Genomic DNA, 17210 nt, shown 5'->3' with positions numbered 1-17210 from the left:
TCTGGTAGTAAGGTAATAAACATGTAGGTGTCCTCCCCGATGATCTTCATCCCCGCTCCTGCGTTTTGCACAGAGTTATCACAGTTTAGAGCTATCTATTTAAGTATTTTTATTTTTATGTGAAAGTAAAATAATAATAATAATAACGCTCACAATCAACATAGCCCCACACTAGGGAAACCCTGTGTCGCGGGTGCCATGGACACACAATTAGACAACCACAAATTACACCCAAACTCACGAGAGAAATAAATGTAGGCCATACAAATATTTCTCCCGGCCCGGGAATCGAACCTGGGACCTCTGCGTGGCAGTCCGGCATGGTAACCGTTCGGCCACGGAGGCAGTTCGTGAATGTGATGAATTATTAAAAATCATTGAACAAAAGTTGTTGTTTACGATGTTAGTAATATAGTCCTGAGAGGTCGTTAGTATTTCACAAATAATCCTGTATTGTGCATAACAAGTCAAAGAATGGAATAACAATTAATAACTCTACAATAACTCCATTTTGTATTGGGAAAGTACTATTTTTATAAACGTTTTGATTTACAGCGGTTAAAAAGTTATGCTTTTTCTAACCACTGAGAAGAGCACTTTGTTTAGTGCCGTCAGATGTATTGCAAATGCGTTTTGATTTGCTAGCATAAGTTGCTGCTGGTGCGTCGATGTCTATTAGTTGATTATGATTTCGTTGTTAGCATATTTTATTTCAAATTTGTGACATTTATGCTCAGGCCACACAGAAACAGCCGCGAAAGCGTTCCGGGCGCGGGAACGCTTCTGTGGCCGCCTGTGTGGCCAGAGCATTAACGTGTCATGTTTTTTTAAATATATGTACCCACTTTGCATATATAAATATTTAGATGTTCAATATGAAAAAAATATATTATTTTTATAAATATCTACAGATTAAACGTATCAATATTTCGTCGCTCCATTATAGCTCTACAAATTTAGGTTATAATGTGTTAGTTTGTTAAACGATTGCAAGCGACCTCCACCGCCCAAAGACCCGGAACTGCACGTTGTCATACGATATTGGACGTAAAATTGAAGTTAATCGAATGTCTTATTTTCTTTAATGACATTATTTGGCTATTAAAAGATTTTTCCGCTTGCTCTGTGCATAAAAATTCAACCAATTATACGTCTGCCTCACTTTACGTACACTGCCATGTGAAATTATAGTAAATGTAGTATATTATCAAGTGCTCAGTTTTCTAATACCCAATTTCAACTCTCTCCGTTTTATTATCATCTTCGTTGTGTTTTTTACACTATTGAAAACGTACGGACTGACAAATACGGATGTGTTTTCATGTGTAAATATTGTATTCGAAACACTTAAAATAACTTTAAAAACGGTTTGATTGAGAGAGACTACTCGCAAATGGTTACAAACATTGTAAATTTACAGATCGCTTCTTTCCGCGTTCAGAGTCAAAAAAGTTAAAAAATCACGTCCAATTGAATCGATGTGACAACACAGTTCTAGCCGGGTATTTGTCGAGTCTCCCCAAATGTTAATATTAACCGTGTGCTATGGCCAGCATGCTTTGATCCGTGTCTAACTTGCGCCGGAGTAGCTTCGCTATTCGGTTGGGTTATATCTGTTGGAAATCTTTCGCCGATAGCGTGGCTGGCCCGTTTTGTGTTGAGTTTTTACAGTTTCATATTGCGTTGTTATTATTATTTATAACTTGAATTGACATTATGCTAGTGACCTACAAATGTGGTACTGTTAACACATCCAACGGCCTGACATTTTTCATCATAACACCATTACATCTTCAGAACAAAGCGCACTGTAACAAATATTAGCCGCATCAAAATAATTTTTACCACACTGATCACGACGACGTTATTAGATACTTAGTCATTAATAATATAGAGAAATTAGGAACTGAATAAAACTCAACGCTTATAAAGTATTGGCTGGAGTGTGGAATGCATGTCCTGTTATCCGTTTGGTTGAGACCGTGCTGTAAACTGATAACAAAACACCCGTAAATAGGTCCATGTGATGCTGTATTGAGTAGTGTCATCGAAATGTAAAACGCACATCAGTGGCGAAGGGTTGATAGGAAAATGGGCTTGCGTAAGAAATTTATTCGAATGAAATTTCTTTATCTCGGGAAACTTGTGAATGACCATCTTTATTTATTATAACTATTAATAATGTTAACCATTTATAGACCCAGCTGCTAGTTACTCTACTTCTTCCTCTTGAAGTGACATCTCTTACCGGAGGTCGGCTATCATCTGGGCTGTCTGTATTTTATCTACAGTACCGGTACACGCTATGATGGCTGTTTTGACAAATTACAATAGTGAGGTCAAATCTTAATTCATTATCGAAAAAAATATAATCAAATGGAGTCACATCTATAAATTTTTACATTTATAACTAGTATTGCAAGGGGAAACTGATAAAAAAGTTTTAGTAAAACGAAAATAAAAATGTTTACTTAATATGTCGTCAATTCGAAACTGCTTTGTTTTGCGTGCTTTGACGTGACTTTACCGTAGGTAGAAGTTGTGCTGGACAGCGATCCTATAAGTGACGACCGTATTAGAGTTCATTTAAAAAAAAAAAATTCGAAAAACAAGTGCTAAGTTGTGTCGTGCAGTTATACATCGATAAATTTTACTGCACGTAACTATTGACAACAATGTACATCAATTATCTCCTTCAACGTAGTTATGAATGAATACGAAATTTGATGAGCGGACAAACGTCAAAACGGGCATCTTAGCGTGCTGGTAGTATAGTTTTCCTAAAAATATTAAAAAGAAAAAAAAATATAAATATTGCACAGCAATAGTTGATGCGTACATCTGCTTCCCTGTAAATATTCACCCTCTGCCATTGTTGTACACAGACACACGCACACGACAAGGACACACCCAAAAACACGATCATCATTCGATTAGATATACTCAAATCGCTTAGCAATTCAAAAACAAGTTGAAATGTTGTTGAATCGGTGTTCAGATATAGTTTTTTTACGACATTCTAAGTTTTTGACATTCTAACACCATCGGTATTGCGCACTACGTATATAATGTATTTAATATTGTAAAGTGACTTGTTACACACAAACTTACCACGTGTAGTATTGTTTTTTTTTTCTATTTCATTATGTAATAATATTTGTCAGTTTTTAATGAAGCCCTGCATTTGTCCCACGAAATACAATCTCCCTCAGAAAATGTGGTGTTGTTTGTGATGTACGTGTACAAATCTTGCCAAAATTCATAACTTAATTTTATGCTATTTTTCAGTACCAACAGGTGCTGCAAGCCGAAAACCAGCGTTTGAAGGACGAGAACGGAGCGTTAATTAGAGTCATAAGCAAACTGTCCAAGTGAACGTCAGCCTGGCGTTACACTAGTTTCCTACGTAAATTAGATTCTATAAAGCCATCACCAACCCTGTCGCAGACGCGTCCAGAGCTTGGCAATTAAGATAAATTATATATACTGCTGCTTTTGGTGAACGACGACGAGTTCCGACAAGTTGTGATTCTGACGAACTGTGACTAGATTGAACTATTGCCGGTAGTTGTCATCGAATATGTACATTCGTCCAATTAAATGTAATTTGTTTCCCTGTTTGCTTTTATATTGTATTTATGGCGCCTGAATGTAGCTAGAATTATGATTTTTTTAAATTGGGAATGGTCACAGTACAAAATCCGTATATAACTTGTCAGTCCTGTGTTTTACGTTTGACACTCATGCGCAACGCATGATAGAATTTTTGACGCAAGTGAGTTCAAAAAAGTTATCACTGTTGAAATATAACGCGATATTTACATATGAATAAATTAAACGTAATTTTGTGCCAGAAAGTTAATTACGTACTACTTGTTTTTAAGATACTCGTAATTATTACGACTGTGCGTATGTTTTAAAAAAATTGGGAATGGTCACAGTACAAAATCTGTATATAACTGTGAGTCCTGTGTTTTACGTTTGACACTCATGCGCAACGCATGAACGAATTTCTGACGCAAGTGAGTTTAAGAAAGTTATCAATGTCGAAGTGTAACGCGATATTTATTTATGAATGAATTAAACGTAATTTTGTGCCAGAATGTTAATTACGTACTACTTGTTTGTCGAGTTCGTAATTGTATCATCAGGCTTATATTCTAAATTATTAACAAATTGACATTAAGTACTTACAGTGATTTTGTATTTAAAATGATTTACGCTTTAGCAATATATATACAACTGTTTTTAAATAACTCTTAACTTGAATGGTATTTGTAAATAATGTATTTATTTATGGCCGCCTACCATTGTCTTACAATTATATGGACGTCGGGTCCGCGCTAAAAAGTGTCCGAACTTATAGGGCGTTAAAATCGTATACAGAGCGTCATTCACGCTTTAGTCTTCGTTTGTTCAACTGACAGCAAGCAAAATTAGACAGTACTGCGATGACATTACAATTTAAATTCAACTTTTTAGCTTTTTCATATTCCTTTACACGTCACTACGTTTAAATGGGTTGACTTAGGACATTTTTTTTCGTAGTTTTTGTATTAGACCCGTCGTCCATTTCTTTGTAAGTCAATGCCGCCTACGGACATGTGCACTTAAAACACTCGCTATTTGTGACATGAATCTTCATGAGTTATTTTGTAATATAAATATTATATGTCGCACCACCGATATCGGTGTACATTCGGTGTTGTGTCAGAAAGACCCATTAGTTGCTCTTCTTCTGTATTTACTATAGTTAGGTAATTGTTACGTACTTTTTACTCGTAACACTAGCTATTATAAATGAAATGAAAAAAAATTATCTTAATGTATTTCAAAAACTTGAACTAAGTATAAAAAACTTAAAGAAACGGAGCTTCCAAACGTTAAACGGAATCTTTTTTATAAAATAATTACACACTATCATGTCATTTTTAAATATCATTAGTCATCGATTCGGACGATCATTGACTTACAAATAAATGGACGACGGGTCTAATACAAAAACCACGAAAAAAATGTCCCAAGTCAACCTATTCGAAATTTAAATTGTTATGTCATCGCAGTATCGCGCTGTCCGTAGAACAAATGAAGATTAAAGCGGAGTGTCGCGCTCTGTATACGATTTTAGCGCCTTACAAGTGCGGACACTTTTTAGCGCGGACCCGACGTCCATATAATTGTAAGTCAATGCGGACGATATTTTCCTTTAATGTAATTTATTGACTGAACAAAAAGTTAACTATTACTCTTTCTTTGTTTATGTTTTTTCTAATCCTAAAAAAACGAAGTATAGTTCATTCTTATTGGTATGGTTTTAGAAAACTCCAAAGTTTAACCATCGCTTTGGAAATTTTAATGAAATACATACATACTATAGGAAACATGATATTTTCCAGACTTTTCTGTATTTATTATGAAATATATATATATATATAATTTCCATGTAGAACTAACAACGTTCCGTCACTAGCAAAATTTGCTGTTCAAAGCGCCTGAAAATAGCATCTGTCAAATTGTCTTTGTGTCTTGTAAACACGGAAGAAAAAAACAATGGAAGCCCCTTAAGCTTCTATTACTTTCAAGACTGTTGTCGCCAAAACTCGCACATTTATAATTTTAAACACTATGAAGTCTTTATAATGACTGGTAGTAGTTTCTAATTTAAAAATAACTAACAAATTCTGGACTGGTAATGTAATTTAGTTATTTATATTTATTTATTTATAATAACTTTATTGCACACAGTACAGTACAATTGGCGGACTTAATGCTATTAGGCACTCACTACCAGTCAATCGGAGAGCTGGGTTCAAAATAATTAACAGAGCTGTATAACATGATCATTAAAAACAGATAGGAACAAGTTTATAAATAATTATGATATACAGTGTGTTGTTTCGAATTCTCGCCATAGTTAAGAAATTAATAATAAAAATAATGCTAAATCATTAAAAATATATATATAAAGAAATCTGCTCAATATTCTTACTAAGTTTATCTAGTAAAGTTTTTCATAATTAGCTTTAAATCGATGCCCTGCGCGAGAGCAGTGACCCCGCCACCCGCTTCACCGAGCGATACGTAATCTTTCTCAATCGCTTATTTACTTACTTTTTCAATTACGATTATGTACTACTATTGTATTGTATTATATTTTACTAATTATTTACAACAATTATAAAAGTTGACTGACAAAACTTTTTTGTAACTTACATTTGGTACTTACCAACTTTAAGGGTCGTATTCCAGAACTCTACTCAATGCTCAAGTCAGGATTTGAGCAGACTTGAGTATGATTTCAAGCACTGGAAATACGCCCCAATGGCAAGGACTTGAGTATGATTTTCAGTGCTCACTGCAATACTCAAGTCCTGACTTGAGTATTGAGTAGAGTTCTGGAATACGACCCTAAGTGTTGCTAGAAGTACCTAGCTCCACGGCTGGTGGCAGAGATTCGCTCGTGAGTTTCGTTTCAACTTAGCACATTTGAAAGCAGAGACGCTTTTTGCGCGCAATTCTTCGACACTCGTATTCTCGTCCACGTGAGCTTACACTTCAGGACAATGCAGGTTCTTTTTTGCACTAACTCTTGTTTATACCAAACCACGTGGCGTTTCGTGATAGATTAGCTAATAGATAAGTAGAATTGCGGCGAGTTCGGCAATATTATCCCACCTCGTGCTTATGCGTAAACGAGCGCACTACTTAGGCCGACGAGTGCGCTGCGTTTGAGAAAGAATGAGATAGCAATACTTTCTCGGTTCCTCCGGCTGTGCTATGGCTATGAACTTAGCACCTGCCGTGCAAGTCGGTGACCTTTGGATCAAGCAGGATCAGGTGATTGCGAATCGATATTTACCGCAATGAAATAAAAAATCAGAATTTTTTTTCGATTATTGTGTTAAGCGTCGGATATAGAATGACCTCTGTAAATATGGCGAGAATGCAAATCAACACATTGTATAAACTCAATATAAATATGTCATATATTAATGACTTAACTATATTCTTATATAAGCAACCTATATACACATAAGTACATAATATATAGCGGTGGTCATATAATTAGAAACACCGACCTTGATTTCTTTTGTCATTACAAATTATCCTAGTAACTAATTTTTAACGTGTATAGAGAGAGCTCCGACGTATTTACGAGGATGTATCGGCACGTAAAATGTATTATTATACCAGTTTAGTAATTACAAATAACGGTAATGTCACTAAATTAAAACATTTATTCAGATCGAATTGAAATACTATGGACTGTGCCGGATAACTAAATAGAAACAAAAAAAAAACAGTAAAATCATGAGCAAAATGAAGCATTTATCCAAATAATTTGGATAAATGCTTCATCCTAAACTGATTAGTATTTGGTAGTGTAGCCTCTGTTGTCGATTACAGCTTTACAACGCCGCGGCATTGATATTATCAATTTTTCTCATGTTTCTAAAGAAATATATCTCCAAGTTTCTACAAAAGCATAGTAAAGTTCATTGATATTGGTTATATGTTTATGTGACAATGTTTTCTCTATAGTGTGCCACAAATTTTCTATTGGATTTAAACTCGGGCTATTGGCAGGCCACTCTAACACTTTTTTTCATTCTCTGAGAAAGGCATTAAGGCTATGTGCTGTATGCTATAGGTCATTATTATGCTGAAATATCCATGTCACTGGCAAATATTCATCGGAATATGGTATCATTGTCCCCTCTAAGATACATTTGTACTGATACTGATCCATCAGACATTCAATCCTACTCACGAGACCAGTCCCTTTTTCCGAAAAATATCCCCACACTTTAACATTTCCACCACCGTGCTTAACGTCTTTTTAGTGTATTTGTCATTCAAAGCCTCGTTGATTGGTCTTCGTACATATCGCTTTCCGTCGGAATTTACCAAATTTATTTTAGTTTCATCTGAAAATGAAACTTTTTTCCATGTATGAACAGTTCAACTGCCATAATTTCTTTCAAACCCTTTCAAACAATTTTCCTTAAAACAGCCGCCTACGGACTAGTCTCGCGGACACGTTTCGAATGTCGTCTTGTGAAAATACTTCTTTTCTAATAACATTAGAACCTTTAAAGGGGTCCGTCTTAGCTAAACGAATCATGCCTGTCTTCTTGAACGGTGGTCTGCATTTGCCGATCTTTTCTTAGACCGTTGTCCGATGTTCCATATTTTTCGAAATGTGCAGTGGCGTTAAATGCCATCTTTACAGAACACCCTAAATGATAGGCGACATTTCGGTACGTCCATTTTCGTTTTAAATGTAAATACACTATAATCTTTCTTGTTACTGCATCACAGTTCTTCTTTTTACCCATTTCTAACAATTGAGCCAGACATTAGGTAACTTAACTAAATAAGTAAGAAAAAGTGGCAAAATGCATAATATGATAACCTTGTTTAAAGTGTATTTTAGTTTTAAAATTCAAGATTCGAACGTAAGCCATACTTTGTTTCTAATTAGTTGTTCACCTGCCAAGGATTTAGTTAGATAGTTTTTGTTTCATTGTTTCAATTGTCTAAATTTTATAGCTTGTATTTAAACTAGGATATGAGTGTACATTGCAATGTAGTAAGTTAATATTTGGCCTCCAATTAATTGTAATAATATAGTTAATTACATGAAAAGACTACCAAGTGACTAAGTGCTTCTAATTATATGACTTTCGCTGCATATATATATATATATATACATACACATGTACATATAACAATACCAGACTAATGGGATGTAGATTGAGACTCCAACCTGAAATCGCGGACTAATTGCTTGATAGCTAACTTATTCGGCGCTTTTTCAATATGAAGCGGCAGAGCGTTCCAGAGTCGTATTGCCTGAAGAGTAAATGAGTTAGAAAGAAAACCAGTACGGTGAGAAGGAATGAAAAGCGTCAATTTGCTGTCTGAGCGAAGATTGCGGTCATGAGAGCACTGAAATATTGTAATTTACATTTGAAATACCTAGGTGCACATTGATCATTAATAAAATAAATAAAAAATAAAATAAAAAATGTTTATTTCAGTAATACAATTAAGTTTACATTAACAGTGGATGGTGCCTCCTATTAATGACAGAGTAAAGAGCGGAAAGTATTCTCAAATCACGGCGTTGGCGAATCGTAAGCTACTTCAGCTCATTGCGACATGCGGACACGTGACCAAATTTTCAAAGATTCAAATACAGCGAATGCAACTATTGAGCAAGCAATCCAATTTGTTGAGAAGTTCCTGGGTGATATCAGCATAACAACCATCAGCATAATCAAGGGTAGGGAAAACAGTGGCCTGTACTGGAGGATTGTTGTTGACATGGGAAGAAGTGTTTGAATTGGTAGAACGAACTGGGTAGTTTACTTACTTGGGTTGACACTTATGCCAAACTTACTCGACGAATCAGCGATACGCCGCAGATCTTCATTAAGCGCATCACCCAGGCAGTTAATCAAGGACTTCAAAAATTTCCAAGTGTCAGCTGGAGAAGAGTGGAGAAGGTTATCATGAAAATAGCGGCGCTTTGCAGCTCTCACCATCTAGTTACAGCGATTTCTATAAGCCTTGAAAGTTTTAATCAGACAGCGTTTAAATTTAAGAAAAGCTCTGTCGCGCATCATTAATTCTATACGTACCAGAGCAGTAATCTAGGGCTCAGGTGGTCGTTTCAGTTCGGTGAGCGTAATGGTGCATGCTTGTCGTAAAAACTTGAATGAGGTGGCACCGAACGTTGACATCTTGCCGTCTACAGTGGGCGCTGTCAAACCCCGGTTCAATCAATAGTAGACGCATCGTGAGCAAGTTAGGCTAAGTCCAACCTAGCAAAATTTCTCAGTCCCTAGTTTCGGGAGAACGTTTATGAGGCTTGCTTTTGTACATCACAAAAATCGTCAGGAGAAGAGATAAGAGCATGATCAATCCATGAGTCCTCGGATTTAATGTTGTGATGAGTAGCACTAACTTCAAGTATATAGATAATGAGAAGGACACAATGGTAGATCGAAAATTTCGGGACGCGAGAGAATCTCGAGAGAAGGAGGTCAGTGTTGAAATCGCCCATGATTATATGATGTGAGAAGTCTGTTTCGAGCGCGTCTAACACAGAAATAAGAGAAGTTACAAAATCGACAGCAGGAGGACAACAAAAAACTCCAAGAACCGCTTTAACCTCAGAAACCACAATCTCCAAGGAAAGGTGGTGCTGTTTTCATTTTGGTCCGATTATGAGTGTCTTGAAAGACACAGACCTGCGGAGATAGATGGCTACACCACTACCTCTCTTCACAAAGGGTCATTGCGGACCATAACAAGCACCGTATGTAAAAAATCCAAGGAAAAAGTATCCAGCAACTCCGTGTAGTGACTAGGTATACTTTGAGCATTTATGTGGCAAACAAAAAAATATTGCGATATCAGAAAATTGAAAATGTATTAAAATTTAATAAAATAAGGTTTAACGATGATGGAAAACACCACTGTAGATAATATTACAAGTGCGACTACAGTTCTTCAAAGTAGCAAAAAAAAATTTTCTACGATTTTCGAGGTTTCGCACGAGATAATTGACGTGACCATAACGTACCAAGCGAACTAGTCGAAATAGTCGACTGAGCTTAAGTATGTGGAATATTGTTTGCAGACGTGGCATGCAAACTGAGCACTTCTATTGTATTAATTAGGCACTACGAAACCCAGAAGCACTACGAAGTACGTTACAACATGCACAAAGATCTCTTTAAGTAGGTACTGCACATGGAGACGTCTTCATTTATTTATTGAACTGCAAAAGCAGTAAATCGTGACTTAATGAAGTCTACTCTTGACACGCTCAATATTACTAATAACACTATCATTTCCGTTGTGGAATTTGTTATCGGTCAAGTATTTCAATTAAGATTTATTTTTAATCAACTGTGGTAAAAAACCCGTGGTTGTAACAAAGGCCACACTCTACTCATTTTCTTTACCTTATGTTGTTTTCTGCTTATGCTCAGAGCTGGGCAAGCGCTAGAGATGTTTGACCGTCAAATGCTATGAACGTACTCGATGACTATAAGTGACCGTCAAGTGCTAGAAATGCTCGAGTACAATGGGCAATTGTTGTCACAATGGTCAAATAATTGTGATTACCAGAACGTGTTTACATAACGACATAAAATACCTATCAAAATTCTGTTTAAAACTTATACATACACAAATCAATCATTAGTTAATATGTGATAAAATTGACGTTGAGTTAATAAACCCAACGTCAATAATAATACGTCTAGAATTTACAGAAATGGTTTACTGGAAAAGGTTTAGTGACCAATAGTGATCAATAATTGACCAAAATGGACAGAGCACATTGAGCAGTTGACCAGTTTGCTCGGTCAAATTATATCTCAAGCAAGCGCCAAGGTTTTATTTAAATCGGGGTAAAACCCATTAATGCCCAAGATCGAGTGCAAAAACAATACAACTAAATATTTGTTGTAAATCGAGTTTTGTTCAAATTGAATGATATTACAAAATGTTTTTTGCTTTCTGATTTAGACGTTTCGATTTGCCCATCTATTGAATGGATCTTCATAAAAATCGAATCGTAATGTGAATCCTTAGTAGAGAGAATCCACAGGATTGCAAGCTGGGTGTTGTGTGGAGTCCCTATTTTTCGTCTAAAAAAGATTTATGACATCGAATTTTCTAAGTTTATAAGTATGGAATTATACCAAATTACGTATACGCCGTTTCTGCCTACGATTTTGGGTAGAAATGTGTTAAAACCCGGCACTTCGGTAAAAACCCAGTTGAATCCCGGTCGGGTTGATTGGGCTTTTACCCACTGCCCATCTCTGCTTATGCTTTAGATGGAAACTGCCATTTCTTATAGTGTTAGAAAATATTTAATTTAAATGAGTAGAAAAACTTGGAACAAATGTAGTTTAATGACATCAGGGAGATTATAATTTTATTGTAAAAGTGTGAAAGCTTTCATGATATAAGTAAACATTGAGACTATTTTTAAAGTTATTGTGAGTGGGAGTACAAGATTTATGATATGTACAACAAGATGCTGCTGGATATATGAACACATGAACCATCGTTCATGCTCTACAAAGTGTCACTTTTTTTACTGCTGTGCGAGTGAAGTAAGATACAATTTTACAAAGAATTTTGGCAGTGTTGTTTTTGCCAAGTATCTAAGTGTGGACCAGTCGTAAATAATTACCAACAGTGGGACGTATATATGTTGATACGGTACACTACCAATAATATAAAGTTGAATGAGTATGATGGTATTACCAATAGATAATTTCGATTGCCATTTAGAGTCAAAACATTCGATAAAGTGAGTGTAAAAGGAAAAGTATTCCAAGGTTAATTGGTACTTGATATAGCTTGGCTGGCCAAGCAAACTGTGCTGGCGGTTGAGGCTGCTTTTATATATCACAACATTGCTCGGTTCCGCAAATTATATCACAATGAATTATATACATTTTTATAACATTTGCGTATATTCATAAAGCAGTTATATGTAAAATAGTTAAGTCGTATTGAACTATAGCGACTGTAGGTACATGTATCTCGAATTACTAATATTATTATGTATAGTGATTTTAAGCAATAGCAAACGAACGAATTGGAAATGTGATATATTGATTTTGTACACCATTCAAGAGTGACGTGTAATGTTTTGTTTTCTCTTTTTGTATTAATGATATAGACTGTTTATTGTATTTATAAAAATAAGCTATTGCCGCCCGCAAGACCTAGTCTGGCAAAGTAAGCTTATTTTTAATAGCCGACCCAGTTTTTAAGTCGGTTACTTTTTATCGATTGTAAAATGCATTGAATTTTTCAACAGAATGGGAGTAAACAAATCTATTTGTATTGTAAAAATGTAGCCATCCTTGCTTAGCTGATGCTAAAAATTTTTGTTCATTAAAGTTTTTATTTATTTCCAGAGATAAGAGTTAAAATAAAGTTCTTAATTAATTTATTTTTGTTCGTTTCTTTTGTTTTTCCATTGCTTTTTTCGTTATCGCATCTTTTCTCGCCATAATCCAGTGTTTCCCGCTGGCCATATTGATGCTCAGACTGGTCTGGCCAATGGATTTTTTTTTATTATTGTTTAGATTGATTTGACAGTAAGCGGTTCGTCAGGTTAACATAGAAAAATGTATAATCAGGATCAAAATAGTTTTGCATGTTATTAATCTTTGAATTTATGCTTCTACCGTTAGTATGTTTTACAATTGCTTGGTACGTTGCACAGCGGTCACTAGAAGTAACTATACAAATACACACATCAAAAGTGTCTAGGGATCAAGCAAGTATTTGGCAATTACTGAAAATCGGGTTCTTAATTTTTTTTTAACCGAAAAAAAAAACTGATTTTCAGTAATTAGCAAAAACGTGCTTGGTCCCTAGACACTTGATGTGTATATTTTTTCTGCTACAACCTCAACCTTTTTGAATGTTTCATGTAATGTTTATAGCGGCTTTCTGCGAGCGGAGCGGGCTCGCATCGGTCATAGACTTCTATGAGACTTCTATAGAGCGGACTGAGCGAGTTGAAAGAGTTATCGCAGATAACAAAAAAATATGATCGCAGAGTTGAGCGGGTTTCCAGCGGAGTCCGTACGGACTCCCTTCGACCTACAACAGTAAATTTCTTAGAAGTGCTTCTACGAGTGAGCAAAGCGGACTCGACGAGTTATGATGGTTGCGCTGTGTCATAGTCGCGCGCTAGTTTTGAGCGGACTCCGCAAAGGCAATATAGATATAGAAATATATAGGCATAGATATAGGTATAGGTATAGGGACTTAATGTGATCAGACGGAAAGCGATTTGTGATATGTTAAGACTACAATTTTTCTACGATACATTATTCCTCCTAATTTATTCAGAAATGAATTAGAGGGTTAATTAGGGTGCAAGAAAATGGGACGAAATAAAATTCATAGCGTTTACTACGTCTTTTGACATAGATTAAAACTGATTTCTTACACAAAACAAAAACTCACTCCGCTAAGTCCGCTCTCGCTATGAAAGGCAAACAACTCTCTCATCTGACCAATTTCATTTCCCGCTTAGGTCACTCAGCTTAGCCCGCTGGCTATGGAAGGCAAATATCTCTTTTCAGTGAAAATCTTTCCTAGTGAAAGGTCAAAACTATTTTGCCCCGCTCCGGGCAGTTATTTCCCGCTCTTTGCCCTTTCGCAGTGGAAGGTGCGCATTAATTTTGATGACACGATTAATTCAATGCCCGATGACAAGCCTTGATAATTTAATATGTGAAACATTGGTAAGAAGTAATGTTGTATATAGCCAATGAACCGTATTATGCATTAAGAAACATTCATCCGTTGAATTTAACTCCCCTTTTTTCAAACGGGATCCAATTCACAAAATTATAAAAAAATTAGTTATTTGTAAAACGGTTCCTAAAGTCTAACTTCTTATATCAACAAAAAAAGCCCAAAATATAAACATGAATAAACATCTCAGGAGTTACATGACATTATAGAAACACTTTTAAACTTCAAACTGCCGTACCTCGAAAGTGACTGGATGTGCATTGTACATGGATCCTTTCTGTTTAACTATGTCCAATTTATGCAAATGAATAAAATATAATTTATAGACGTATATAGAAGGTATAATCATAAGTTGTAATATAATTGTATGTAGTAATTTTACTTTTTGTACTCAAAAGTTCACATTAATATGATGAAAATACGAGGTTTACGAACTTAGCAGATGCATTGTTACTACCAGCAAAGTCGAACCGTTACCACCACAAGGGTTTCTTGCTTTTCTTTTTTGTTTTTTTGTTATAATAGGTATCAAGTGGCGGGACGAACAAGTCGTGCGCCTGATGGTAAGCCACACGCCCGTCCATAACAATTGCAATGCCACTCAGAGCTCTAAATCGCAAAGATCGGAGGGGCATTGCCACTGCTCGCACCTGCGTCACCCTGAGACATAAGTTGACAAGTCCCACGTGCCTATAATTTCACCAGCACCCTTACCTTTCGTAACCTGTTTCAGAAATAGGTAAGGTGACTGTACTTCCCTGGACAAACTCTTTCACAAGGAGCTCTACTGCTGCCGGTACTAAGGGTACTTTTTGAGTGCAGACAACGGCAGCAAGCAGCGGCCACTTGCAGTTGTGCTTGATTTTGTCGGTCAATGAGCAATGGACGTCGACGAATGAGGCTATGGTATTTTTATTATAAATATAAAAGGTTTTCACCAAAAAGGGCAACAACCTTCGCTCGTAAACATTTCTGCTTTGGGATTGGGACGGCTTCCACTTTGCTGTTAGTACTCGTATACAGGTAAAGGATTGTTAGTAAATGGCTATGCTATTAGCCAGTAAATGTAATTTGAGTCTATATTTCGATCACTATTGGCCACTGAAATGGCAAAGTGACTGTTTTTGTGCCTTCCGTGCGTCTAATTCTACTTTGAGTTAAATTACCCTTCGAATAATTGGGCTTCCACGATGCAACGCAGGTTTTACACGGCATATTTTGCAATTAATACTGCCACTTAGAAAAGTCAATATTAGTAGTAATAGATGACGCGTGTCGTAGGTATGTACAGTCATATAGGTGATAAAATTTATGAATATAAATTTAAAAAATATATATATATTGTAATAGTAAAGCTCAATTTACATTACGCGGGATGGAGGCGAATTTTCGTAACGAAATTTACATAGCGAAAATGGCGTACTGAGCTTAACTTCTGTTGGCGCACGTGACACGTAAACTACGCACTTTAACTGTATTTATTGACTGTCCTTGCGACCCATTTTTTTTTGCTTGTATCTAATTTTGTACATTATACAAGTGACATAAAGTTTATTATGCTATGGTTACAAAAATTAGCTTCCATCCGCTGCCGAATATAAATTGAGTTTAAGGGTCGGCTTTAATCTTGCGCAAACCACTACTATCAGAATAATTAAGAACGCAGCTGCGTGGCTCCGCGTTCAGTCTGAGTCGACCCTAGTCTAGATACGAAGTCATACCATATCTGTAAGTTTATTGTACCTTATCCTTTCGTTGCTACATGCTCGATTCACTGGTATGCAAATACTGAGGAACTTGAAATGGCACTAATGACAGAATGATGTGTCCAATTTGATGTCACCTACAAACACTGACCGACGTCATTGTATTTTTAATATAAAACAGGCCTATGATAACTTGTAAAATATAGCGTGCATATCATTTCTTCTATATCCATGTTTTGTCAGAATATTTAGGATACGTTTACCGCATTGAATCATGGAGAAGAGGATTGCTAGTCTCTATACTAGAGATCGTAACTCTTAAAAAGGTCAAAATTAGATGGCGCTGCCGCTGCTCAATGGTCTGGAAGGAGTTAAATTATGTAATAGATCGTAGATATCAAATTCCTCTTTATTATGAAATATAAGAATTCAGTTTTTTCCTTGTGCTATTATTGAAATATTGATCAAGAGCTAAAATTATTTTCTGAACATTGAGAAATATGCGTGTCGGAGATGTATTGTGTGTCACAAACTAATTGATAAATAATAATAACAATAACGCACACACTCCACATAGTAAACATGGTAACCGTACGGCCACCGAGGCAGTTAAATTAACGCTTCGCAGCTGATCTGGCGGAAAGAACTACCCAATATATTAGCAGCTACCTTACCCAATATATTAGCACAGCCATACAAAGGGGGAACGCTGCTAGCATCATGTGCACCTTGCCGCGGGGACCGAATTTTATTCACACAATTAACACTTTCTAATATGGTAGATGCCGCTAATACTAAACAAAATAAAAGAATAGCCGGCACTACCAATGAAGATCTGTGCAATGAGCGCCATCTAGTTGATTTGTTTATTATAACTAGAAATTAGAGTAGATTAAATCTACTTTATTAAAATGCAGCTTGAGAATGTAATACAATTTTTTTTTATATCTTTATTTATTTAGCGGCTTTGATCGTTATGGAACATGTCAGCCCCTTTAGAAAAACGGTACGTCAAGAAAACTTTTAATAAAATCGAGACAGATAAATCAAAATACTACCTAACTAAACATGTAAACCGCACTACATGTTGGCTCCGACAAAACAGATTGAAACCACCCAACATTAAATATACGGAAACCAGCCTGTGCAAATAACTGCGCCCTGATAGGTTCCGTCCTAACACACTCC

General features: G+C 36.0%; 1 protein-coding gene across 9 annotated transcripts in view; it reads left to right on the top strand.

Annotated features, from left to right (window-relative positions):
• Positions 1–4306, top strand: part of LOC113226789 (protein phosphatase 1 regulatory subunit 12B) — an 80480-nt gene extending 76174 nt beyond the window's left edge. For 8 of the 9 annotated variants that reach the window (XM_026459734.1, XM_026460096.1, XM_026460028.1 and 5 more), the window contains one exon: positions 3289–4306. Coding sequence is in view for 1 of the 9 variants with exons in the window: in XM_026459659.1 (XP_026315444.1) it covers positions 3289–3375 (87 nt within the window). In the remaining 8 variants the exon portion in view is untranslated. The remainder of the gene's footprint in view (positions 1–3288) is intronic. The other variant, XR_003310183.1, reaches the window with a different exon arrangement.
• The last annotated feature ends 12904 nt before the right edge of the window (positions 4307–17210 follow it).

The sequence above is a fragment of the Hyposmocoma kahamanoa genome, unplaced genomic scaffold (assembly GCF_003589595.1).
Source record: "Hyposmocoma kahamanoa isolate Upper Pololo Valley unplaced genomic scaffold, ASM358959v1 100021, whole genome shotgun sequence".
Taxonomy (NCBI): Eukaryota; Metazoa; Arthropoda; class Insecta; order Lepidoptera; family Cosmopterigidae; genus Hyposmocoma; species Hyposmocoma kahamanoa.
This window is presented reverse-complemented; position numbering and strand designations above follow the sequence as displayed.